Source organism: Melospiza melodia, chromosome 15 (genome assembly GCF_035770615.1).
Source record: "Melospiza melodia melodia isolate bMelMel2 chromosome 15, bMelMel2.pri, whole genome shotgun sequence".
Classification (NCBI taxonomy): domain Eukaryota; kingdom Metazoa; phylum Chordata; class Aves; order Passeriformes; family Passerellidae; genus Melospiza; species Melospiza melodia.
The window spans coordinates 12,490,872-12,517,166 of record NC_086208.1 but is presented as its reverse complement, the minus strand read 5'-3'; the positions used below and the strand labels follow the sequence as shown (position 1 = coordinate 12,517,166).

Below are 26,295 nucleotides of genomic sequence, written 5' to 3'. Positions count from 1 at the left end.
GTGTGTGTTCATTATGTAATGTTATATTTATGTAAGCTGCATTATGACATTAGTCACTGATGTTTTGTTTTTCTCTTCAATGCATCTGTTCTTCCTGCAAGATCAAACTTGCTGATAAGCATATGGCTTGTTGTTTGGCTTGTTTCAGAAGATTTTCAGGTTTGGCAAAGCATCCAGAAAGGAATTTGGATCCTGTGGCTGTTGTAGATATAATGAATGCATATTGCCCATACCTGTTTAATCTCACAGTGATTTATCAAGTGAAAAAAGGTAGCAGGATTGCACATGAAGACTTCCTCAACTTCATCTGAAGGTTACACTTGGAAGCTCTTAAAGAGAGGCCTGTTAAAGATATTTTCTTTATAGTTCGAGGTACAGAGATAGCATGAGAGCTCACTCTTCAGAGAGTGTGGACAGCAATATTCTAGGTCTCACTGGAAGCAGCCCAGTCTTCTTCTGGGAGAAGGGCCTGTATCAAATTTAGCCCTTACACAAGCTTCAGGGCTCTGCTAAAGAAGATTTGTTTTATCTAGCATCAGAGGCTGATGTGGTGTAGGGGTAGTTGCCCACATCAAATTGTAATGGAAATTCTCTGTGTTAGGAGAAAAGTGGAGCAAGAGCTTGAGAACAGAAAACTACTCTCTAGTATTAATAATTCCCTCCTGTTTTTATCAAAGGTTGGTCACAAATAGTAATGGTTTTTGGATGGTGTTTTCTCAGAGATAACTGATCTGAGAGTCTCTTCAAAAGAGATTGATTAGTTTTATATTTAGTCCTAAATCAGACAGTGGTGGGGCTTAACAGGATCAACAGTGAGTGAAATCTTCCCTGGCGAGCACCTAAGGAGGACATTATTCCTTGCAAGAGCTGCCCTAGGGATTGTTCACCAAGGTGTGTTGCCAGCTCTGTGTCTGCTCCAGCAACAGTGCTGGAGTCCCAGTCTTGGAGTGAATTAACAAGGGGGAAGGTTGACCTTGCCTCGAATGCAGAGTGAGGTTGGTGTGATGGAACACTCTGGATGGTTGTTCTGAGGGATGTTCCTTTGGGCAGAAGAGTTTGAATATCTCCCCCCACTGAGTGCCCTTTTTATGCTGAGCTAACTGTATGAAACTGGTTTGAGAAACTCCTAGAATCTCTTTCACAGGTATCACATTTTTATTTTCAAGCTGCTCAATGAGAAAGCCTTTTTAAACTTGCACTCAAAAGGAAAGACAAAGCATTAACATATTTTCATTGCTACCTAACATAGATAAGGTTTTGTACTTGAGTTGCAGGATATTTGATCTCTTTTTTGATCATAAACCATGTCAGCTCTGAATATCAGTTTGCAATTTACTGTTGCAAGGTTTGATGCTGCTGACTGTGAAATATTCTGATATTAAATACTGACTTGATATTAATTGAAATGCTTTATCTGTTGCATTTTAAGTATTGTCATCTATTTGTGAGAAGGTGAAGTGAGGGGAGGGTGGGAGGAACATAAAATCAAATTAATTCAAATGTCTTTAACATGTTAATTCACTGAGTAAATTAGTATAGATTCACTTTTTTACCTGGATCATGTTATTTCATCTGTGCACCATAGCTCTGAACGAATTGCCTTTCTCTAAGCCTGAGCTGAGAGTGCTTTTTTTTTTTATTTTTTTTGTAATATTTTTTTAATGTTCCCTCCTGTGTTTATTCAGACCTTGAGGGAAAGGATGCCTGCTGTGTCTAATTCCTCTGAGCTTCTTTTTGAACAAAGTTGCAACTAACACTTGTTCCTTTCGCTGCTGTTCTGGTGATACATCTTGGTACGCCCCAGTCCTTGGGCATTGTAGGAGTGTTCTGTGTCAAACATAAAGGAGTGGAGCAAGCATACACAGCCAGCTTTCCCAGTTTTGGTTATCTCTGAAAATTGTTTCTTTTTTCATAATTGCTGAGGCAAGCTGGCAGAATAATTGCTGTGTGGACTTGAATGTAGATCAGTTTAAACTCATTGCCTGTCCAGAAAGTGTTTCTGCCGTGTTGGCATTTGGCTTCATTGACAGCTTGGAAAAATATTTTTCCTTTCTATAAATTATACCAGCTACTTCACAGAAAAAAGTGACAGCATAAGATAATGCACTGCAGTGGTCAGTGACTATCTTATATTAATGCACCCTCAGTTCTTTATTTAATGTGGTTTTAATTGAGGCTTCGCTGTATTAGAGGATAAGGGGCTCTTTCACCTTCCTGGGCTGTCTGTACTTGGACAGGGAGGGTTGGGGTTTTTTGGATGAGCTGGTTTCAGTTGCATTGGTTTTGTTTTGGTTCATGGTGTAGTCTTGCCTTTTCTCTGAACCAAAACTATCAAAATCTGGGGAAAAGAGACCTCACTCCACCATTCTACCCCTCAATTTTGTGCAGAATGAAAGGCTGTAATACAGATCCCCATCTGCTTCTCAGCTGCATTTGCTTCTGACCATTCCTGCCTGCCTTCCCCATACACTGTGTAATCATGGCAAGCATCTTTTGACATTTCTTGGGAATTTTACATAGTAATTGTGTTGCAGTGTTGCAATCCTCTTGCATGTCAATTTTTTTAACCTGTGCAGGTCGACCTTGTTGGAGGCATTTTGGTTTGTAGGGTGTTTTTTATGAAAATGTTTCTAATTGAGAATAATTAATTTTTTAAAGTATTTTTATTGCTGTATTTATGGTAGCCACACATCTTCTAAGGAAAATACATTTTAATAAGTACTTCATGCATCAGGCCTTTTCACGATTGATGTGAACAGTATGAAAGAGGAAAACAAGATTTATGCTGTCTCTTCAAAACAAAAGAGCATAGTGCAGCTCTTTTCTAAAGCCTCTTTTTAATGGGAATTTTAAATGAAGATAAAAGATAGTCTTTCTGAATCTTCTGAAATGATGTCATTTGTCTTCTGGGAGGCTGCTTCTACTGTTTTGCTAATGTGCAGTATATTCTATCTAAACAGAAGATCGTATCTGTCAGGGTATGAGGAGGTTGATGGAATATTATTTTTACGTGTTCTGCTGTTTTCTGCTAAAGGTTACAACTGATTCACTGCCTTTCCTTCTGCCTTGCTGTAAAGCACAGTGGATCAGGCAGGACGCTGGAATCAATGACTTTATGTCTGAGGGGTTTTTTTAATGTTTCAAAGAGTGTTTTCACTTTGCACAGTGAAATTAGGAAATATGTTATTAACCAAGCTGGAACAGAGATACATTTGCTGTTGCATTTTTTTAAAGTATTGATATTTTAAATGAAATTTATGTTCAATTTCTATATGAAATAAAGGGCTTGGGTAGTTTACAAAGCAAAGTCATTATTTAAAGACTTAGTCTAGTGCAGGCTATTGTTATACCCCATGCATTCAGATTCTGCTGTGATGAGCCCACCATAAATGTGGGAGGTGTTACCTGAGGATATTAACCCATCAAGAATCTCCTAAAGGAAGAAGCTGATATCTAACCATCATAAATAGTTGTGTTAGTCGTCCTCACTCCCTCAGAGTGCAGGTAGCAGGATCAAGCCTTAAGCTGTTATCATCATCTCTAATTCCCTGCATTGTATTCCAGTAATAATAAACTAGATTAAATGCAGTACAGCTAATATTTGATTTTGGGGAAAACTCCTCCCTTAGCACTCAGCTGGAGTATTTGGCTGGAAGCTAAATACATCATAGAATCATATCCACCAAGGCATGTGATCTCAGTGTACTGGAGAGGAAGGAAAAGAGTAACAAAATTAATCTGTCCCAGATTAAAGCAGTATGTCATAAAATCCCTGAAGAAAAGGCTTTCCCCCACAGGTGTATAATTTTTTTCTGCAGTCCTTTTCCCCCAGTTTGAAACTGGGTGTTTCTCTCAGATGTGTTTCAGCTGCCAGTGAAACCCAGGTAAGGGTGTGATGCTTTTGTGAGAGCCATCCCAGTGCTGCCCTCCCCTTGTAAACAAACAGCTCTCCTTAACATTGACCTCTGCATTTTCAGTGCAGGTAGAAACATTCCAATTCCTATAAATGGGAAGGTTTTTCTGGAATGTCACATGATTGCATGTGGGGAGGAAGCAGGTAGGTGAGAGGAGACCCTGGGCTATACCACATGTGTAAATGTTAAATTTCTGGGAGTGCTGCAAGGGAATCAAGGGGGATTCAGGCTGCTGGTGCCACATTTGGGGTGCCAGCAGCAGCTGGGTCCTGGCTTAGCTGCAGCCCTTTGGCAGAGCTGAGGCCACTGGGGGTCAGTGCTGTTCTGCATGAGGCAGCTGAGGGATCATCACGGACCTTGGAACCGGATTTGGTGCTAATTAGGTGAGCAAAGATGTAATTTATAGTGAAAACGACGATTGCATCAAAGCTAAGCAAGTTAAATACACAGCTTTTCTTAAAGCTCTTTGGGGAAAATGGTTTTCTCTTTGCTTCCTCCAGAAATGAATAATCACTGTTACCATCTGGAAAATATTATTGTAGCTTTTCTAGTGCCATGTCCAATTCCTGTGCTGACTTGCTGCCCTCATTCCATTTGTACAGAGGTTGCTGTGACTCAGACACATCTCTTATGGGCCAGAGTCTCTTGGTTGTCAGAATTTAAGAAGGAAGAATTGAGAAGAATTTAAGAGGGTAGTGCCTTACTGGCACTTCTCTATGCTAATGTTTTAGACTGTTTTTGCATCTTTGTTCCCACACTCTGGACATACAAATCTCAATTTGTCATTGGTAGAAATCATTTTAATACTGAGATAAATATCATTGTCACTTTGAAGTGTTTTTGCCCCTAATAGGACTTATACCTGTTAATATGAACAGTATTAGAGACATGGAATCTCTAGTTGTACGAAGTTTTACTGCACTGAAAGGATGGAAAGCTTAGAGAGTTAAAGAAATCTGAAAAAATGTTTGCAAAACAAAACTATAATTTCCTGTCTACACAAATTAAGAGTGATTGATCAACGTCTGTATATTATACTAATGTATTTTTTATTAAAATAAATAAACTAATATCATTGTATATTATAGTTTTATATCAGCTGGACTGTCTAATGGCAGAGTTAAGTCTTTATATTTGGGGATATAAATATTTATCCACCTTTTTTTAGAGGTATAGAAATGTCTAAAATGCTTTGTAAATTATATTATTGTATAACTGTAGTGATAATATCTATGATACACTCACTCTGCCTAATACAGGAATCTTATTTAGATGTCTAAATCAGGAAGATAATCTTCCTAGTCTGTGTAAGAAGTGAAGAAACAGGTTTCTGCTTTTTGTGGTTCCTTGGAGGAGCCAAACTGGCAGGCTGGGATTTGGCCCAAGGAAGAACTCAGCTCTTTCACAGCCTTGAGAAGTTCTGGAACACAAATCAGCTGATGAGCTGCTTCTAGGTCTGGAGGGGATGAGCAAGACTGGAATCCTCAGCCCTCAACACCTCCAGGCAAAACACAAATCTAACAACACTGAGAACACCTGGCTTGAATGTTCATGCCACCATTGCCAACGCCTTGATTGCTGATTTGGAAATCTTGCTTTTACAGAATGGACTTTGATGATGAAGATGGGGAAGGGCCCAGCAAATTTTCAAGGTGAGCATTTACAAAAGAGTTGACCAAATCACTGATTTCTTTCAGTGGGGAAAGACAGCTGTCTCATTACTGATGTTTGAAAATCAATATAAACACAGGTGAAGAACTTGCCAACAGCTCAACCCAAATATTAGTTACTCTTTTTATCAGCTTCCTCTGAAAATCAGGCATTTTGGCAGAAACCTGCCTGATGTAGTTATTGGCTTATAAAGCTGACAGCCTGTGTGTCACAATTTCACTCTGGAGCTATATCAAATGAGAAAACTTGTGATTTTTAGCTTATTATTTCAACTGCTGTAGATGGACTTCAGTTATTTGACATTGCTGAAGTTGTCTTTTGGCCACTGAAAAGGAAATTTCATTTCTAATTTATTTCAGATGTTAATTGCTTATTAAGATGATTTGACAGATCATAGAGGTGGATTGTTTTTTTAAAGTTAGTGAACTTTACATTATGTACCTGAATTAGGTGTAACTGAATAGTAAAAATTGACAAAAAAATGTTAATTCACATGGAATATTCAAAGCTAGAAATAAACAGTAAAGCCTCAGTGCCATTTTTTCACTTTTCCTTTTTTTTTCCTGGTCACACTTTGCATTTTTTTATTAGAAACCAAGCAGCTGCAGTGAGGGGTGTAGATACTGGGAGGCCTGTGGGTAACTGCTGATTATCCAAATTGTAATTGCAGCTCTGTAGCAGCAGCCATGTTGCAGCACAGCTGTCACTGTAGGGTTTAACAGGGTCATTCCAGTCTGAAAGAGAAGTGTGCTGAACATCCACTGTGACACCATATCATCATTTACTGGACAAGACCAGCAGTGCTTTTGTTTGGTTGATGTCATTTATAGAACCAGTCCCTGTGTTAAAACTGGTGATTTGAGGGCTTGGTCCTAATATTTGGTAGAAGACACATGTTAAGGGAACAAGATTTGTGAGGAATGGGACCTGATCTGTGCCTGCACAAGCATCAGGGTTTCTGGGCACATTGATACCCATGTGTTGGTCCTTCCCCATTCTGGTTTTGGCCTTTCAAAATTTGGTGGTGGGTTGCACCAGTAATTCCATTGCTTTTAATGGAGAGGTATGCTGTGCTGTGCTTAGACTCAGTTGGTTTTTGGTGTCAGATCAAAGTCTAAGTCTTAAATTCTGCATATAGCCCAGATTGTTCTGGTTTTAGAGTACAGAAGAGGCATGCAGAGACACCCAGGGCTACATTCAGACATCCTCTTCAAGTTGTTCCCTTCTCCAGATTACTCACATGACCTAGCTTGTTTCAGTCAAAATTATTTAGTTATCAAAGAGCTGCTGTTTAAATGTTGAGGCTAACCCAGCTGGCTTTGACTGAAGTGCCTGAAGGAGCACTTGTGCAGAGTTCAGCTGGGAGGCTGGAAGGGATAACCAGTAGTTGGAGGCAAAAACATCCTCAGTTATTGCAGAGCAGGATGAGTGGCCAAGGGCCAGGCTGGTGGGCGCACAGGAGCAGTGCTGTCAGCACAGTGCCCCACGGCAGCTGACACACACTGCTGCTGCTCAGGGCTTCCAGCTCAGCTCAGCCATCCCTGCATGACACCCCACCTCACACAGAGCCTGTGCATGTGCTTCCCCTGTAATGTGCCCATTCCTCATTCAATTGGGCTTTTTGCTGAAAATTTCTTGGCCTCAGTCTGTTCTCCAGGCAGAGTCAAGGGGAATAGAGTGGTGCTGTCACTTGAATGTTCTGAGGGTGCTGGTGTTGAGCACAGCATAAAGAAATACAGCTCAAGATTTGCTTAAGCTTTGTCTTCACTGTTTGAGTGAGGAACTGGCATAGGTGGATTCCCTAAAATTAGTTTTAATTCATTTCAGACAGAAAAAAAGTAAAATTTCATTATTGATTTGTTAGAAGAGGAAAGCATGCTTATTTAGGCTGTATTACTTTTTTAGCTAATACATAGGACCTTCATAGGCTGTCTGTTGTAACAAATTACATCATTTTGGAGAGGTGTAATGTTAATAAAATTCTCATTGAACTGTTCTTGAGCAGTTATAGTCTTCACTTCTAGAAAAGCCATTACCTTATTTTTGTGTTTTCCAAAACATACAATTTGTGTTTTGGAAATCGCAGTTTCATTTCAAACAAATGAATCTTTCCATAACTATGCTAGCAAAATTCAATTTCAAATGATTAGTGCATTTTTAGCAAAGAGAAAGAAGAGCAGCATGTAGTTTTTTACTGAAATATCACATTGCTGCCTGTCTTTGGGACAATGCTTCAGAAACAGTGAAGCTTTAGTCCCACAGGACAAAAGTCCCATTGGTCTGGGTTTCCTCCATAAAGGTGCTGCTCAAACACCACACATACCTGCCTGGGCATCCAACTTCTCTTGATTTGAGTAGGAGTGAGGTACCTGTTTACTTCTAGGGAATTAAGCCAGTTTAAATTTCACTTCTGTTTACCCAGCAGTTTCACCTGCCTGCCTGCCTGTTGCCAGCCTCCAGGACAGTCAGTGCAGTGTCTGTCCCTACAGAAGTTTTTCCCTTATATAAGGCATCACCCTTCAGCCGTGTCTCTGCCCTCCTGTGTTATCTGTGGACCATCAGTGCCCTCTGCTGAATGGAGGGAGCTGTGGTTGCAAGCTGGAACAGATACAGCCCCTTCACTTCCAGCACAGCAATGAATATTTCATGGCCTGCTGTGGATGAAAGCTCACTGGTGTTTTCTGTACTGGTGCTGCTTGTTAAGTTTCCCAAGAAATCAGTGTATGTCAAAGTGTTTGCTTAAATCCACTGAAAATGTGTCTTCTGTTTTTTTAAATATACAAATGAAGTTTCTGGATTGGCATGGCTTGGATCAGGCTCTGTGTTTTCTTTGCTGTATCATTCTCATTCCCTTGTTTTTCTTGCTGTTATTTGTAATGGTTTGCAGTTGTGAATTCTTTTGCTTTCTGCTGTATGTTGGCTATCACACAACACATAACCCCTGCTGATTGATGTACTATCTTTTGTTTCTAGGTATGATGGTGATCAAATCACTGGTGATAAGGAAAAGTTTGCAAGGTAGGCGTGTCCTGTAGAGCTCTTCTGCTGAGAGAAAAGAGGGGGATGTTCGTGTCCAAAAAATCTCAGTACGTGTGCTTTAGCTTAGAGAGATGGTTACTCTGTTTTAGGTGGGATGATGATCAAAGTAGTGCTAAACCAGAAGGGAAAGGTGGGAAAAAGAGAATTCAAATATGGTTTTCCCCCATTTTTCTTTTATATGATGCTGTTCATACTGATCTTTTGGCTGTTCCAAAACTGCTTGAATACAAACCCATAGTGGTTTTGGATCAGCTCCCCTGTATCACAAAATTTAATGTCCCTTCATAATTTCTGTATAAAAACAAAGTTAGAAATGGCAGAATTAGGACATCATTCTGTATAAGTTTGTGAATGCCAGGACTCTTAGGACACACACACTTTGGAAGAGAAGCACAGCCCCTCTTTTTCTTTTAAGGCTTTAAATTTGAACTTGTTTCAGGAAACTTTTGGGGTATTGTCTGCTTGAACATTTCCACAGCCCAGTAGATTGACTTGCTATTACTTTCTAGCTTTTAAGATCCTTTTCTCTCAGGAAGTTTTAGAGTCTCTTTGTTTAGTCTCTATAATGGTTGTTTTCAGTGTCCAGAAGTACTAAAATACTTGAGTGGTAGACAATGTATTATGTACAAGTGTGAAATGTATGTTGAATCTGTCTGTTCTTTGTCTCTCTCTCTCTTTTTTTCTTAACCACCGCTTCTGTGAAAATGCTGAACATAGAGCAAGCTTTCATCATGTAAAAATGCTTTTATCTTCCCTGTGTCCATATTTATCTGCATGTACCAGCTGGCATGTACACACGTGTGCTCTGTGTACATGTGCAGTGTCACACCAGCTGTGTGTGTGACCCAGCTCCCCCTGTTCCCTCCTACACCTGTGCAGACTCACACAGGGGCTGTTCCTCAGCCAGGTGAAATGAAAGGTTCACTATTACAGTGTCCTGGACAGTGAGTGACTTCAGGCAAGGCTTGGCTGTAATTTACTGAGCATAGCTGGATTTTCTGCGTATCACACAGTAAGCATAGCAATAATAATTGTGCATGTAGCCCTAAAAAGTGTTGTTTCTGCAGACTGTGCCTCATGCATGTAACACCTGTATGTGCAGGGGCAGGATACCCAAAGCAGGGCAAGCACTTGCGTTCCTCTATTTCAGGAAGCAGCATACAATTCTTTCCTGCGTTTTAAGAAAAGGCTTAATTCCAGAGAGTATCCAAAAAGTGTGCCAAGCCTAGCTTCTGCTTTCATGTCAGTCTTCACAACAGTCAGCTCCAAAGATTGTTGCAGTTTCTTTTAATGTTGTGTTATCACATCAGTCAATGCTGGTGGACTCTCCAAGTGATCACCTGTCACATCTTGTTGGATCAGCCAGCGATCCCACAAGACAATGCCATGCACAGCTCATTGAAATCAGTGGAAGATGCTGCTTTGACAACTGAAGCATCATCTACCTGTCGTGTACTTGTATTTAGCTGCCACCTGACAGGTACAGTATGAGAAGAAAGAGTGCTGGGCACCGAAGTATTCTAGGTCCATTTGGACCATTTCAGATGTATATATTGGTGTGATTCCTTAATGCTGATCAAGCAGTGGTGATTTCCAGAATGGGAAAACTGAACTCTGAGATGTTTATTTCTGAAAGATTCTGGTGGATGTCCATTTGGGGATTTCTCAAATTTGACTCACCACCTCAGCCATATGATTGCTCTAAAGGATGAGAACATTGCAGCCTAGCCCAACTTGGGGCAGCATCAAGTACTGTCATTGTTGCTTCCCTGCTGTGCTAAATTGTCCCTGAACATAAATTCCGGTCTATGTCTGACAAGCCAGATGTTTACTTGCTGTCTTTCTTACTTATTTTATTTATTTATTGGGATTATTTTTTTTTTTTTGGTATGTACTGTTATCCCATATATGGTCCCAGTGCTGCAGTCTGATCCTGCAGGCATGTAGTGACTCCCTGCAGGGATGTGGGGTGTTCCAAACAGCATTGTTTGGCATCTGTGTTGTCACTGAGTGGGCTTTTTTCATAAGTCAGTGCTGACATTTCCTGCTGACCTGATCCAGTTGTTAGTGAGAGGTTCCTCTAAAGGACAGCTTTTATGAGAAGCTGAGAGATGCACCACAGCAAATCTGGGAGTTTGACTGAAGTTGGCAGATGTTAGCTCCTCACATATTTCTACTTCATTTTTGTCCTTAAACCGAAGGAGATTAAACTGGTTAAGAGATTAAGGCCACAAGCCAATAAATAGAAATACAGGTTTTTTTCGCAGCTATGGGCAAATCATATTTATCTGTCTGTGGCCTGGATTTTCTGTCTGTAAATGGAGGGATAACAGTAGTTGGCTTTGTAAAACACTTTGCTCTCCCGGGGTGCAAACAGCAAAACAAGTGCGAAGCATTATGATTCATTACCTCCAGTTGAGATTCTTACACTGCTCACGTCTCTTTCCTGTTGCTTTGGTGTTTCTTTAAATGCTCAGGGAGAATCACAGTGAGATTGAGAGGCGCAGGAGGAACAAGATGACCCAGTACATCACGGAGCTGTCGGACATGGTGCCCACGTGCAGCGCCCTGGCTCGCAAGCCCGACAAGCTGACCATCCTTCGCATGGCTGTTTCCCACATGAAATCCATGAGGGGAACTGGAAACAAATCTACTGATGGAGCTTACAAGCCTTCCTTTCTTACAGAACAGGTAGAATTTACAAAAGTGTTGGTTTTCCCTGGTTTTTTTGGTGTTAAAAGGTGCAGAGCCTCAGCTTGATCCTTCATTGTAGTGTAGCAGCTGGTGCCAGTTACGTATCCAAAGTGTGAATACAGACAGGTTTTTGTGACTGTTTGGACTTGATCTTAACACCATGACAGATCTTTCTTTTTGGAGAAGCAAATTGGCATTCTTACCATTGAGATATGTCCATCTGAAAAACAAGTACTCACTGCCTCACAGAAAGGAATTTTCACCTTCATATCTGGCTTCTTCCCATCCAAACAGAGATTCTCTAAAATAAGTAAAAACTAGTCTGGAAAGACCTGCCTCTCTCTCTGGGGATTAGAGGAAGGTTGAAAACATCATTTAGTCTTAATATTGGAGTTCCCAGCAGCTGAACTGGACAGAGATGAATCCCATCTCTCCTGGCTGAGGTACTTCTTGGTTGCGTTTTTGATAGAAGAAGGAAGATGCACCCAGTGCTTGAAGGAAAACTTTGTTTATTGAGCACATTGAAAATTCCTACCACCTCCATTGTTTGCGAAGTCCTATGGGTGTAGTGTTCATTTTTGTGGTCTGAAGTGATTTAAGCACTTACACATGGAGGTTATGGCTGGAGGCAATACTTACTTCTCTTAGATAAACAGCATCCGCTGCTGACCCCTCAGTGCTCATGACTGTTACTCCAGCTCTCCTGGAGTGTGTTTCTGAAGGGACTGTGCCATTCTGCTGGTGGCACACCCTAGTCACTTCTCATTGTAATTTTTTTTTTAAATCTTGCAGAATTACAAAATTTGCTTTCATCTTTTTTAATAATGTGGAAAACTGATTATACTATCTTCAGTATAGTGTGGCCAGGTGTGCTATGAGGTTTTTTGTTCAGTCAGTAGTTCAGGATCAGTGTGCTTTCTCTATAACAAAGCAGCAGAAGTTGATAATCTGTTGAGTGTTTCTTGAGATGAGTTATCCGTTTCTTAATAGTTAGCCAGATTTTTATCCTCACCTTAATTAGCTAATACCTACCACTGGCGCACCAACCCTGCTGAGACATCCCACCTGGAATGAGACTCGGTGTTTGAGTTCCAGGTGCAGGATCTTAACAAGCTCTGGTGGTCACTGGAGCCACCAAGGGCTGTTCCAGCTTCTTTTGCAGGAATTGGAGTGGTAGTTGTCATCCTTTGCCATGAGAGGGTTTCAAGCTCTGTTAAGGAAAGGGAGTATTTCTGGGTGATGCTGAGGCTTCACACTCACAGCTGGAAAACCTCCAGAACCTTCTTGTGTAGTGGCTCAGGGCCCTTAATGGAAGAAGAGGCTGGGGATTTTTTCCTCATTCCCATTACACTTTCTGCCTTTTATCACTTGACTGTTTAATTTACAAACAGAGCTCATCCTGAGCAGGGCCGGGGAGAACCAAACTAGAAAGTCTTATTGCTTTCCTTCCAACTAAATTATTCAGAACTTTTAATTAAGGGATGAATTTGCCATGAGTTAGAGCTGTTCATTTCCTCTGTTTGTACTCTGAAATACCTTTTTATTTTTTAATGTTAGATGCCTGTCACAGATTATGCAGTGAGTATTAGTTGTTTATTTTCCTTAAGTGCATGGAGATCGCCAGAGGAAAGGCAATAACAGAAAATAAAACATTGTTCGTTATTGAGATGGGCAATTTATGCCTTGCTGCAAGTTTGGTTGTATTGTGAAAATTTTTGTCTCGGTTTTGATCAGCTCATAAGATCACAAGAAAACAATATTTTCTGACAGTGACAGATGTTATATTTAATTCCCTTTCCTCGCTGGCATTCTAATAAAATCCTTTCTTTGGAAGGAACTGAAACACCTTATCCTGGAGGCTGCAGATGGGTTCCTGTTTGTGGTTGCAGCTGAGACGGGCAGAGTGATCTACGTGTCAGACTCGGTGACTCCGGTGCTGAACCAGCCGCAGTCGGAGTGGTTTGGCAGCACTTTGTACGAGCAGGTTCACCCAGATGATGTGGAAAAGCTGCGGGAGCAACTGTGTACATCTGAAAACTCCATGACAGGTCAGAAGTGGCTGATGTGTGCTTCTGGGTGTTCAGGATCCCTGGAGAGCTTTTCCTGACAGTCAGAGTGCCAGGTGTAAAAATCTGGTTGAAGTGAAACTTGGCTACATTAAATTGTGTTTACTTGCAGACAGTACAGTAGTGTAAATCGTCTTTTGAGTGACTGCATTTTGCTTCCTATTCATTGACTTCAGTCAAACCACCTTCATGTAGCTCTGCATTCAAACTCTGGTTTGGAATCTGGATTGTTCTTAGGCTTGGTCTGGAAATCTAGATTGTTTTCATTTCATCCTCAATGAACTTGTGAGTTCTTGACAAGTATGTGTTTCTTTGGGGCAGTGTTTAACTTGAAGTCAAAAATCATACTTGAGACTTTTCTGTTTTCATACAAGTTCCGTGTGGTTGGCTAATTGGAATCTTGAAGGGAAAAAATCCAGTGTTTGGCAACTAAAAATATACTGGATTTTAATAATGAGGTTCCTGTGCAGCAGTGTAAGTTACCTGAAAGTTGATTACCTATCATGTTGCATGTAAAACTAAACCATACTCATATCTACAACTCTGACTTTTGCAGTTATTCATGCTCAAAGCTGCCAATAGGAACCTACCTTGTCTTTAATAGGATATGTGTATGGTAGAGCTGTGAGAATTATCTAAATCGTGTTGTAACTCAAACTTGGAAAGGAGGGAACTTCTCTTTTTATTCTTCACGTATTATGTTTATAGCTGAAGGAGAAAAGGTAGGAGATAATATTCGAACAACTCCTGATCCTTGCAGAAGTCGTAATTTCGCTTTGCTTTAGTAGTTAAGATTTCTGACCTGGTTTGCTGGAAGTTTTGTTGTGTTTCATAACTCAAAGGACAGCGATCCAGTTTTGAGTGAACCTGCACACTGTTTACAGCTTCCATGTCAAAACAGTGCCAAATTCATGATTTCCTGTGGTTTGAATGTGATGTGGTTTTGGCAGAGCTTTCGTGTATTCAAATGGGAAGCTCAAAGCAAAATTCTGTGGTGAAACTCCAGATGGAAAGAAACCAAGTGAGCAGTTAGGGGAACCTGTGCAGGGCAAAACAGCTGAGTTTCATGCCACGAGACTTGCAAAAGAGCACAACCTCTGTTTTTATTATGTAGCCTGTAGTACATTTTAACATTCATACCATCTTGTCCAAGAAGCAATTACTCCAGTGCCTCAGTGAACAGTCATGTTTTGACTTCCAGAAGTGCTCAGTTATGGGACTTAACCTGCTCAAACCAGAGCTGGACTAGACAAATGTATTTATAGAGCTAAATCTTTTCCCTGCCTGAATCTTTTGGAGTTGTCAGATTGACACAGAAGGCCTGTAAATCTGGTGTACATGGACAGCTGAACATTTGCCCAGCATGAGCAAAGCAGGGTTGCCTGCTCAGCTTTTTAAATACTTTTGTTTTAAAGGTGTGGCTGGTGAAGTACAGTAATTTTGTTTACAAGTAGTTCTGTCAGTTTGTGGAGCATACAAACCGCCAGAAAGTTCTAGATTTGTTAAACTTGTATTTCTTCCACTCCACAAGATACTGTAAAATAAGAGAAGCAGTCTTCTATAAGGACTGTCAGTCCAGCCTCAATTTGTTTATAAACATCAGGCACCATCATTCTTGCTCCTTTGAGATACCTTTCTAGGAGAAAGGTGATTCTAGAGTCCATTCAGCTAGTTACACTTCCCTTGCTGTAGCACAGGCCATATGGACAGCAGCAGCTTTGTTACAAGTACTGAATGAAATCTTGCAGTGACCTGAAATAATATGTGCCTTAGTGACATTTTAAAAGATGTCAAGGAGGCAAATGCATTTCCTCTAATTTGGTGTTTATTAAACCAAGTTTTCCTTGGCTTTCCAAAGGCATGTTTCGTGCAGAACAAAGGGCAATGTAGAGCTTGAAAGTGATGGAAACCACAAGCTGCATCTAGTGTTTTTTGCTCAGACTGAAGTTCACTTCAGGCAGTAAGAACATCCTCATCTCATAGTGACGTCTGGCTGTTGAGCACAGGATCTGCTTAGGGAAAAGATTTTCAAGTGAAAGTTCTGATTTTTAATTTTGCTCTCTTCCTCATTTTCTCAGGGTCCATTTTCTCAATGCTCTAACCTCCCCCTTCAGCCCTTGAGCTGGGAAAGCAGTGACAGCATTTTGACTCAGGAGAAACTTCATTTGCCCTGCAGCAGTGTCCTTTGGTTGTAATTGTCTTGTTACAAGTGCTGATCATTAGTGTGGTGTTGCTGGGAGTTTCCCAGCACCTCTTAGCAGTCCTGCTACCCAGAGATGCTGTTCCAGACCCTGAGAACTTGGGAGGCTGCCACTGCCAATGGGGAGGGACAGAGAACGAGCCAGTGGAGGAAGCAGGCTCCTGCTCACATTTCTGCCCCCAGGAATAAGGCTGGGACTGGGGCTGTGCTCACATGAGCATTTCTTTGGCAGTCACACAGCTTATGCAATCCTCACCTCATTTCACCCTCTCCTCCTTTGGCATTTCTGTGGTACTTACATATGAGTCACATCAAGGGGTTGACCTGCTGAAAGCTAAACTCAGCTAAAACCCCTTGGTTTTGGTAGAGACAACTCTTTGGCCCACCTGATCATGGGGTTTCTCAAACTCTTCTGAGTGCTAACACCAAGGAGAAGCAGAAAGTGAATAGTTAGAAGACAGGACTTCAGGAGCTGTAAAATATGTGTTAAATTGTAGTGTCTGTTAACCATGACCTCAACCACGTGGTGTGTTTGGGGAGTTAATTGCTTGCTCTTCCTTGAAATTTTAGGATATGGGGAAGGATGGATAGTTTGTATTTAATTTTGTGTCCTTGGAGACTTTATTCCCTGGAAATAGAACAATTGTCTGCTTGTTTATTGTGCATTAATTGCTAACACATTGTAGCAACAGGAAAGCTGAACTGTGCAGTGTATGAACAGTTAGAAATTATCTAGAAAAGAGCAGCTGAGCCGTGATGATGGCAAAAAATTGAGCTCCCAATTTTTTTATGTGCGTCATCTGCGTGATTAATCAGAATGGGGCAGATATTCAGAGTGATAATTCATTTTCCCTCTTTGTTCTTGAAAATCTGCAGATGTCAAAATAAATCACTTCAAATATGATGAAGATCAGATCCCACGGGAGGATCCATTAGCAAAGAGCTCTTTGTGGTCAGGGTGCACTGGTGGAGCTTGGGGCATGTTGGGTTCAGGTGCAGGCTCAGTCCCAGTGCAAGTGAGACCTCTCAGCTGCAAACAGCAAATATCTAATGGTACAGGGAACAGACAGAGCTTAGAATTAAGTGTAGAGCAAAGCCACTTTTGAAGAATTCCTCTGCTACATTAGCTTTCCAAAAAATGACTGAGCGAGTATTGTAGTAGACTGTCCTTCTGTTAAAATGCAGTGCTCCAGAGCACTTTGCAAGACTGATTTCTACAAATCTAATTCTCCATAAGTAGTTCATGAAAGAAGAGAGTGATGAGCACAGACAACTCTCTATGGTTGCCTGGAAGTATTCCCAGTGATTCCATGATGTGTCTGAGATGTAAGATCCCCGTTCCTGCACCCAGCATCTCCAGTGGTGCAAATGGGAAACACCCAGGTTTGTTACCTTCAATCCTGGGCTGCAGGCAGCACAGCACATAGAAATTAGCTATAACATCTCCCTTCAGCCCCACCCTCTGTGCCTGGAGAGGCAGGGAGCAGCATTTGCCATCCCACCCATGGCACAAAGGCTCCCCAGGACAGTGGGGTTCCCCAGGAGTCCTTGCTGAACTGTTATGGGGTGCTGAAAGTGCAGAGCAGTGAAAATTATGAGAACCAGAACCTCTACAGCTTTCATTTTCAAGTGATTTAAAAATGACTAAGTCACTTCACTTGCTAGCTGACAAAGATTAGTTGAGGTTACTTCTGGACAGAACTTGTATGCCAAGTTTAGTCTTGGCAAGATCTTTTATTGCCATATTTTTTAAGTGCGACAAAGTAGAACTTGATGATGGAAATGGTGACTGACCAAGCAAAAGTTGAGCTGATAGGCATCTCTTGAGAAGAAAAAAGCATTGTGTGACAATTTTCTGTGGTTTGTGTATATTGTGGAAGCATCACTCCATGCTATACAAGCACAGATTTGGTCTGGGGAGCCTGTCTCACAGAACCTTCTAATAGCATGTTGTCTTGCAGTGATGATTTCAGCTTAGGCAGTTTTCTGTCCAGCTGCAAACCCTTGTTACCAAGCAGTTTGTAGTCACAGCCACAAAATCCAGATGTTGCAAATAGAGTAAAATTGTAAAATTGAGAAAACTGTTCAGTTTGAAAGAGGGAAGGGCCAGACACCAGGGGCTCACCAGTGGAGAGGCAGAGTAAGGCATTCCTCAGCACTGAACAGATGATAAATAACCATGTGAAAGAGAAAATTGGGGATAACTTTTCTCCTCAGCACACAATCTGACTGAAAATCAGTGCAGGATTTTTTGTGCTGTGAGCTGCCTTATGCTGCCATGTCTGTTTTCCAGCTCTGATTTCTGCATGATCTTTCTTAGAAGGAAGAGGATGGTTCTCATATTGACAGCCAGCCAAGTGAATGCAAATGTGTTTTGAACTCTGACTTTCCCTGAATTATTTAGAACTCCAGCTGATACAGAGAAGAGCTGAATGAGACTCCCATTTGGCTTCACATATAAAATTCTCCAAAGAAATTCAAAGACTGAGTTGAGCCATGACAAGAAACACAGTCCTGGCAAATGCAATCCAGTTCTGCCTTAAACGTCATCATCAGTAATAGTAAAACTCATATTTAATGGAAAAGTAATATATTATCAAAACAATGTATGGGTTGAGTTCTGCACTCTGTTGGCAAATCACTGTATTAGTTTCTCCACATCCACTTTAAAATTGGATCAGCCTATTTATTTTTAAAAAATGGGGTAAAAAATGTCTATTGCAGGTATTTGTGCCAAAAGTTCTATACCAAAAATATATTGTCAGAAGGTCTGTCTTTTGTAGACATTAAGATACTTCTCAAAGATTGATACTTTTCTACTCAGAGACTCAGAGCTCTTAATACTCTCTGGGAAAAAAAAATTGAAAAGAAATAAAAAATCCTTTTTTTCGGGGAAGCATATTTTTGCTGAGACAGTTGACTAAACAAGAAGCTGTCGTAGAGATCCCTTGGGACTTTGTTCTGTAGCCTTTGGTTCTGAAGAGCACATTTGTCAGAGGTTTATGCATCAGAAAGGTACTCTGCGTGTGAAGGGCTGTTTCAACTGACAGCACTTGATTTCTTTATTTATTTTTTTTTTACTTCTGTCTGTGAGCTCTTTTAAGTACATGAACCCTAAAGAGCCATCTGTCTGTGAAACGTGCCCAGCCCAGCAGATTGGAAAGTCAGAGAACAGAGAATTAAAACCAGATCCCTGCATTTTTGATTTTAACATCTTAGTACAGGGTGACTGACCTAGTAAGACTGTTGCCTCTGGGCAGGTAGGGGAATGAGTTGTATAATATTTTGTTTATAGAGAGTTAATAGCTACTTGTGCTTTTTATCCCAGGATACAAGAGAGGTTTTCACTGAATGTCCATGAAGCATCACAACAAGCAGGCACCCAGTAAACAACACACCAGAGCTGGTGGGATGGGGAGGAAAGTTTCCATAGACATGATATGTCCTGAATTCTTTTATGTCTCTGCAGAACTGTCCAAGACTTGACTCAGTTTTTTATGGGATTTTCCACCCACCCACACATACCCACACAGCCCCCACTTTATTCCTTGGAGGGCTGGAGACAGCTGTGTCAGGATTATTGTACCTGCAGTGGAAGGTAACAGAGATTTCTGAAAATAGATGCTTCAACACTGTGGTTGCCCTGAAAAAGAAGGAGCAATTCTTGAAACATACTGCCATGTATAGAATGTATATGAGTGGTTGATGTGGACAGCATATTTCAGGTTCCAGTCTGTTTTTACTGTAGAAAAAGCCCATTTTGGCAAGGCATCTTTTTGTCTTTTAAGTGTGAAATCTGGAAAGAGATTCGCCTTGTTGTTGACAACTACCAAATCATCATGTGATACCTGTTTTTCAGTGGAGTTATGTGGTCCCACTGGCATTGCTGAGAGTGAAGAGGATGTTTCAGATGTGAGACTTTCCATCCACAGCAGCCCACTGCTGTGCTGTTGTTCCAGAGAAAAAGACCTGCCCGTATTTTTGTAGACTGCTTGTTCTCATGGCTGGAAGGTCACAGTGCCAGCCAGAGATGGCCTTACAACTTGGGCAGTGCCAAGCATAGGAATTTGTGGATTTTCAGCTTCAGTCTGTTTAGCCTGCAGGATTTTTACATGCAGGATGGAGGAAATGAATGTCCTGCATCTTCCATCCCGATTCTGTTTGCAAGTAAATGATTTAGGGCAGGAAAAGGGGAAGTTGTGACTGTAGGGCATCCTAGAGTGCCATTCCTGCCCTTTGGCACACTAGAGAGTAACACAGAAATAAGAGGAAACAGTCTGCTCTCAAAAAAATGGTACTTTCAAATGATCATATTTTAAATGTATGGTACATTTAATCTCTCAAACATTCCAAGATAATTTTGTTTCCCTTTGGTCTTTAGGACTGTTTCTGGGGGGGAAAGGAAAAATCCCAGATGCTGGGAGAAGCCAACTATGTATAAAGCAGTTCAAAAGCAGCTCTTACACAAACACAGTGACCCAGTGGTCTCCCTGCTGCTGACACATTCCATTTGGGTGGATAGTACTGGAAGAAAAACCAGTGAGAATAAATTGCATTTTTTAAAAATTACTTTGGTAATCATAATGGTGGTTTAAAGAGGTCAGTACATGCTTTTACCAAAACAAGGAAACAACTTTAGCCTAGTACTCCTGAGACAAACTTGTTACACCTGATTAGCATTAGGGAATGCTTTTAGGGTGAATTTTCAGGTGTTTGGACATGCACGTGCAAGTGGGTTTTGTGGCTGCTGTTTCTATTCAGTCTTCACCTTGAATTTCCCATTTGGAAACTGCTGCATTCTTGGGTCTGTTATCACAGATGTTGGACTGGATCACTTTCACTTGCTGGGTTTCAAGGGTGGTGGGTACTTCTTTAATGTTCAATATTTGTTCAACCTCCTCTGTTTTGTTAAACACGATGAGATATATGGAGTTAGTGGGGGTTTCCCCCCTTTCAAAAATACTGGAGTTTTACAAATACCTGAACAACTTCCTTGGTTAACACATTGGCAGTAAAACAGTCCAAGTGTGCCTGGAGGGTTTTGGCACTGGCAAACCTGCAACCCTCTCAGGTTCTTCAGTGCTTTGATGGCAGCAGCTGCTGGGAGAATGCAGCTTTAACATCTGCCTTGTGGAACAGGAGCTTTCACTGTTGTGTTGTCTCAGTGAAGTCAATACAAGGCACTGAAGTATTTTATTATTGGTGATGAGCTGTAGTAGCAGCAGCCTAGGGAGGTGTGGGGAGGAGGGGTGCCTTGTGTGTAGGGATATTCCACCCATAAAATTGGTTTATCCCGTGCTGCTGTCATCTCTCCATCCTTAGCTGAGGCTCAGCTCTGTGGCAGCAGAGACAGCACTTCTTTGTCTTTGGTCCTGCCCTGGCCTCCCAGAGCTTGCTGAAACCACAGCTCCCTCTGGCTCCTCTCTGATTGGAGCTGTGTGGAGGGAAAAGCCTCCCATGTGGCAGCTCACAACCAGTGGGAACATGGTCCATGGGCAGAGTTCTTTAGTTTGATCTGTTTTATTGCAGTCCCTGGGGTGTGAACTTATGTCTCCAAATATTCTTCTTTCTATTTTTTTAGTGTGGAGACTTTTGCATGTGATTTTTTTGCATGTCTGGAGTCTCCAAAAAAAAAAAGAATTAAAACCTATAGTGGATGTTTTACCACACACACTTTATTTTAATTGAACTAAAGAAGTAGACTGTAAAAACAACCAGACAGCATCCTTGAGCCTTTTTCTCCTCCCTCTCTTTCCCTTCTCCTGTGTTTAAATTTGATTCTGTCCACAGCAATGGATCTTACAAGGTCATCTTGTGGTCATTGTTTCCTCAAACAGTATGTCACCACAGCCAGATTTCAGACAATACTAGAATTTACTAACAAAGCATAAATCCCAGTTCCTTGAGTTTGATAATGAAGTACAAATAATATAGAATGCCAGGAGCTGAAGCTTTTTTGGCAAAAGGGCTGTTCAGTAAAGCTTCTTGTTGAGCATCCAAGTGAAGCAAATAGATTAGTTTAGAAGCTACTTACAACATTTGTGTATTGATTTATTATGCAGCTGTGAATGGTAAAAGAATAAATCACGTATTTCAGTGTTGTTTTGGATAGCTGTTCTGCCCTAGGAGTATCTGCTGATGGTGCTTTGGAGTTTCTGGGTTTTCCATCCCTTTTTCTAGAAAGTCCAGCTGTCTTTTGAGGAGCTGTTTGTACAGGTGTTACTGTGATAGTTTTCTCCAGCTCAGTCTTTCCTTCAGGTACATCTGATATTTGTCACAGAAGGGCTACCCCAAGTGCCCAAATCATGGAGCCATGAACTTTGCCATAGGTACTTGTTTTGGGAATAAAAACACCTGCAGAGATCACAGGTAGATGCTGTGTATTTATGTCTACAGATCTGTATGGGCCTCAGTAAGCTATTTTACTTAATATTCTGAATGTGCCCCATACTTTCAGTAACCATTCTTGAGAGGTCAAAATACATTTGGTTAAAGTGTTTTATGGGTTGGTTTTTTGAGGTTTTTTTTTTTTGTGTGTTATAACTTAACTTTCAACATATGCTTTGAATTATTTGCTCCAGTTTCAAGTCCAGTTTTTCCAGGTCCATCAGCAAAGAGACTTGCATGTGATCTGTAACACTATCCCTTCCCTTCAGATAGTCCCTGAAAATTAACTGAATAGCAAGGCTCCGAAAGCCCACATAGTTTCTTTTTTAATTTAATTAAAATGATGCATATTTGCCCAACACTGTGGAGAATGACATGATGCAGACTGGTTAGTCAAACATGAAGGCAGGCACAGCAGGGACCTTTCAGCCTCGTGAGCTTTTGTAATAACAAGTTGTATTAAGCAAACAACTGTAGCATGAGGGGTTTCTTATTGAAAAACATGAGGGGGTGAGAAAGCTTTTCAATTTCCCCCTTGTGGGTCAGTGTCTCCAGTTGGTAAGTAGGGACCAGACAGATATTTAAAAATAGGTGCATTTCAATTGCATTACTTATTTTTAATTTTTTTTAACTTTGCTGTTGATTGGTTCAACTCTTCATTCTATTGTAGGAATGTCATAACTTGACTCTAATGCTTATACAACGCCTTTTGCAATTAGATGATGTAAACCTTAACATATTTAGAGAGGTTCAAGTAATCCCCCTGAGAAGCTAGGCCAGTGAGGAGAGCGAGCTTTGATGGTTTATATTTATAACCATGGAATGGTTTTGCTTGGAAAGGACCTTGGAGTCTCATTCCATGCTCCCCCCCTGCCATGGGCTGGGTCACCTTCCACTAGACCAAGTTTCTCAGAGCTCCATCCAACACTTCCAGGGAAGGGGCATCCACAGCTTCTCTCACAGGGCAACCTGTGCCAGGGCCTTGCCACACTCAGAGGGAAGAGTTTATTCTCATGTCTAATCTAAACCTGCCCTTCTTCAGCCTAAGGCCGTTTATCATTGTCCTTTTATTCCATGCCCTTGTAGAAAATCTCTCTCCATCTGTCTTGGAGGCTCCCTTCAGGCACTGGAAGGGGCTCTAAGGTCACCCCAGAGCCTCCTTGTTTGCAGGATGGACAATTCACTCTCCCAGCCTCTCTTCATAGCAAAGGTGCTCCTGCCCTCTGAGCATCTTCGTGGCCTTTGGGCTAATTTGTTTTATACTGATATATCCTGAGGCTGCTACTGCATGTAAGTAGGACATTCGGCCTGTAGTCTTCTCTTGGAAGCATAAATTTCAGCTGATTCTGTCCTGTTAAGCATATAGGTGTCATGAGATTTATATGGATTTACTGAGAATACTGTGCATTATATTGTTGAGTATTTTTATCTACAGCCACAGCATTTTGAGAACTCTTGTCAGTCATGTGAGCTTGGACCCTGTTCCTCTGCTTCTGACTGACTGCAGGCAGGAGAAATCATTCATTTGGGTTCACTGTCCTCACCTTTAAAAAACAGTAAAGGTGTCAAAGTCCTCTGGAAGCTGCTGGGATGTCTGCTAACAGCAAATGCATGCTCCAAGCCAGTTATTTATTTTCTATGTCAGTACATTTATTTATCAGTGTACTGCACTGTAGTGGTGTGTGCAGTGGGGTAGGGCTATGGGGCTGCTTCCTGCTGCAGGATAAAACAAACACATGAGGCCAGGGAAGCCCCAGCCTGGGGGATCTAAAGCAGTCTCATAACATTTGGGTGGAAGGCAGTGCCAGCTTTGGAACAGGAGCCAAAGAGCAAGAGCAACTGCATTTTATCCCTGCCATCCCACAAATTTCTTGGTTGGTATGTGTGCAGCATGATCACAGCTGGGAAGTCCTGTGTGGTCCCTGGTGCAGTTCCAGGCTGTGTGAGCTGACTGATTTTACACTTCTGCTGTATTCTCAAGGGATATTTGTACAGCAGTGTCCCCTTGACTTCATTCTTGTGGAGAATTTACCAAGCACAAAATCCCGTGTGGCAGAGGAGAGGTGTAGGTGTTGTGCTGCTGTACAGCAGGCTGGTGGGGTGCAATCCCATGTGGGCAGGTCCCATCCTCTGCACAGTCAGGCCAGCTGGGAAGCAAGAGTGGGAAGTATATGTGCAGAGACCTTATTTCCACCTGCAGTGCTTCTTGGTCCTTGAAGCTTCTGAAAGGACCATAATTTTAATATCATGGAAGATTTAGGTTGCATCAAGTGCCTCCACATGATAGGAGCACGTCCATTTCTGTCATTGTCCCCCCAGCTCACCCTTGCCATGTCCTCAGTTTGCTGTGAGCCAGGGATGGAGTGGTGGCTCTGGCCCATAAAGGCTGTGGCACCTGTAAGAGATGACCTGTGCTACCAGACACCTTCCAGGCAGAGCCAGGGGCTCCTGCACCACAGGGGAGGCAGTCTGAGAACAGACCATTCACTCTCTGACAGATGTGAAGCAGGAATGTTACAGTAAAGAGCAGCTTAGTGAGTATTGTCTTGGGAGCTGCACTGTGACCTTCATGTGAGCAAGAGAGGCAGGCTCTAAAAATCAGCACAGGTTCTGGGTGCACTGGGTAATGATGCCAGTCTGGTGCTTCTGCCCTTAGTTTGTAATTTTAAGTCAGGATGGTGTTAATTTCACCTGTGTTTTGAGTATTGATGCTGTTCCTGTTGCTCATGGGTTTGCTTTCCTCTCAGTGAAGGGCCAGAGGGATGCACTTTTTGTCAGTACAGTTTTATTATGATTGCACTGATTGGTGAGTACTCTGATATGGGTATCTGCATGGTAGGTCTTTGCTTTTATGAGCCTTGCCTTTATGTAAATAATAAAACCCAGAATGCAAAAAAAAGGCTGTCCATGTTTTGGGGGTTTTTTTTTTTAATTTGTATATCGCAAACTTCTTCTGGTTTATGTAAATGTGAGTTCCTGGAAGGAGAGTCTTCAAATGCTGTGCTTGCAAAGCAGTTGAGATTCTTAATGTGTTCTGTAATTTTTTTAATAGTGAAATCCACAGGGTGGGTGTGTATTTATTACACTTAATAGAGCTTAAAGCACTTGCTGAGCTGCACTAAACAAGAGATAAAATTGTATCCCTTACAGTTGTGAGGCGTACATTGTAAATTTTTTGGTTTTAATTGTTGAATTAATGCAGAAGAATTGCTCTGGCATAAGCTTATCAAGAGTAATTTAATATAAATTGATCAAATTTTGGCTATTTAGTTTTATTGGAGATGTTTTGTTTATGCATTTGTAATGGATCTGTTGTTTTGAAGCAGAGCTCTGTCAGCTGAGCACCTCAGTTGTGTAATGGTGAATGCTCAGCTGTAGTCTGTGCATATGTGTAAACTGATAAATGGCAGGTTCAAGAAGAGTTTCACCTTGTCTTCTTTAACTTGTTTGTCTCAAACAGTGACCTGGATCTTGATTCTCTATAAACTGTAGAGTGGTCAAAAATTTTTAAGCAGATCTTTTCTGCTAATTTCTAAGGACTTAATGTACTAATACAGAACATCACCACAGAAATCCTTTGTTCTCTGACCTTTCATTTTGAGGGTGAGCTTACATTTGGAGCTGTGTTCAGCAGCAGCAGTACCTTGACCATCACTTTGTTTTTATTTTTAATTATTTCCTCCATCCTGGTCTTGCTTTTTCCGCTTTTATAGTAAGATAAAGATGGTTTTAGTTTTTATAAGGATTTTTGGGTGCAGTATTCCTGTGTTCTGTTTGTCTTCCTTGAGAAGCCTGTGGAGTATTTTTGATGAACACAAAGTCATCTTTTGTTATCTTGTCCAAACCAAACTTAGTTTATCCTTTATTTTATTTTTCCTGGAAAGAAATATGTGGACAATCGGTGGCTGAGAATAATTATGAAATATCTAACTACTTCTTTGTAAGACAAGACATTATCATCTAAAACATGAAACTTGCTGGGTTGCTGAAGGTATTGAGGTCAAGGTGAGAGTCCATATATTAATTCAGACTGTTTCCCTGTCAGGTTCTGTGCAAGACAGGAGTCCATCTACTGATGAGTTTGAGGGAAATGGAGAATTATATCATGTGCTTTGCCAGCAGTATTTCTGTGCATGCCAGGCCAAACCAAATTTCTTCTGAGATCCATGAGCTGGGTTTTTCCATGCTGCAGACTGGATGTGGGCACTGTAGGGTTGTTTTAGACCAAACCATTTCAACTTGCACTGAAATCTCAGCAGAAGAATGTGCTTATGTAACAACCCTTCTTTCTAGTGACAGACTGCAGCGTTCTTAGGAACTGGGA

At 41.3% G+C, this 26,295-nt stretch overlaps 1 protein-coding gene across 7 annotated transcripts in view; it reads left to right on the top strand.

The window, feature by feature from the left end:
• Nucleotides 1-26,295, top strand: part of ARNT2 (aryl hydrocarbon receptor nuclear translocator 2) — a 96,189-nt gene that overhangs the window by 24,806 nt on the left and 45,088 nt on the right. For 6 of the 7 annotated variants that reach the window (XR_010029632.1, XR_010029631.1, XR_010029633.1 and 3 more), the window contains exons 3-6: nt 5,519-5,566; nt 8,559-8,603; nt 11,102-11,315; nt 13,153-13,366. Coding sequence is in view for 4 of the 7 variants with exons in the window: in XM_063169831.1 (XP_063025901.1) it covers nt 5,519-5,566; nt 8,559-8,603; nt 11,102-11,315; nt 13,153-13,366 (521 nt within the window). In the remaining 3 variants the exon portion in view is untranslated. The remainder of the gene's footprint in view (nt 1-5,518; nt 5,567-8,558; nt 8,604-11,101; nt 11,316-13,152; nt 13,367-26,295) is intronic. The other variant, XM_063169834.1, reaches the window with a different exon arrangement.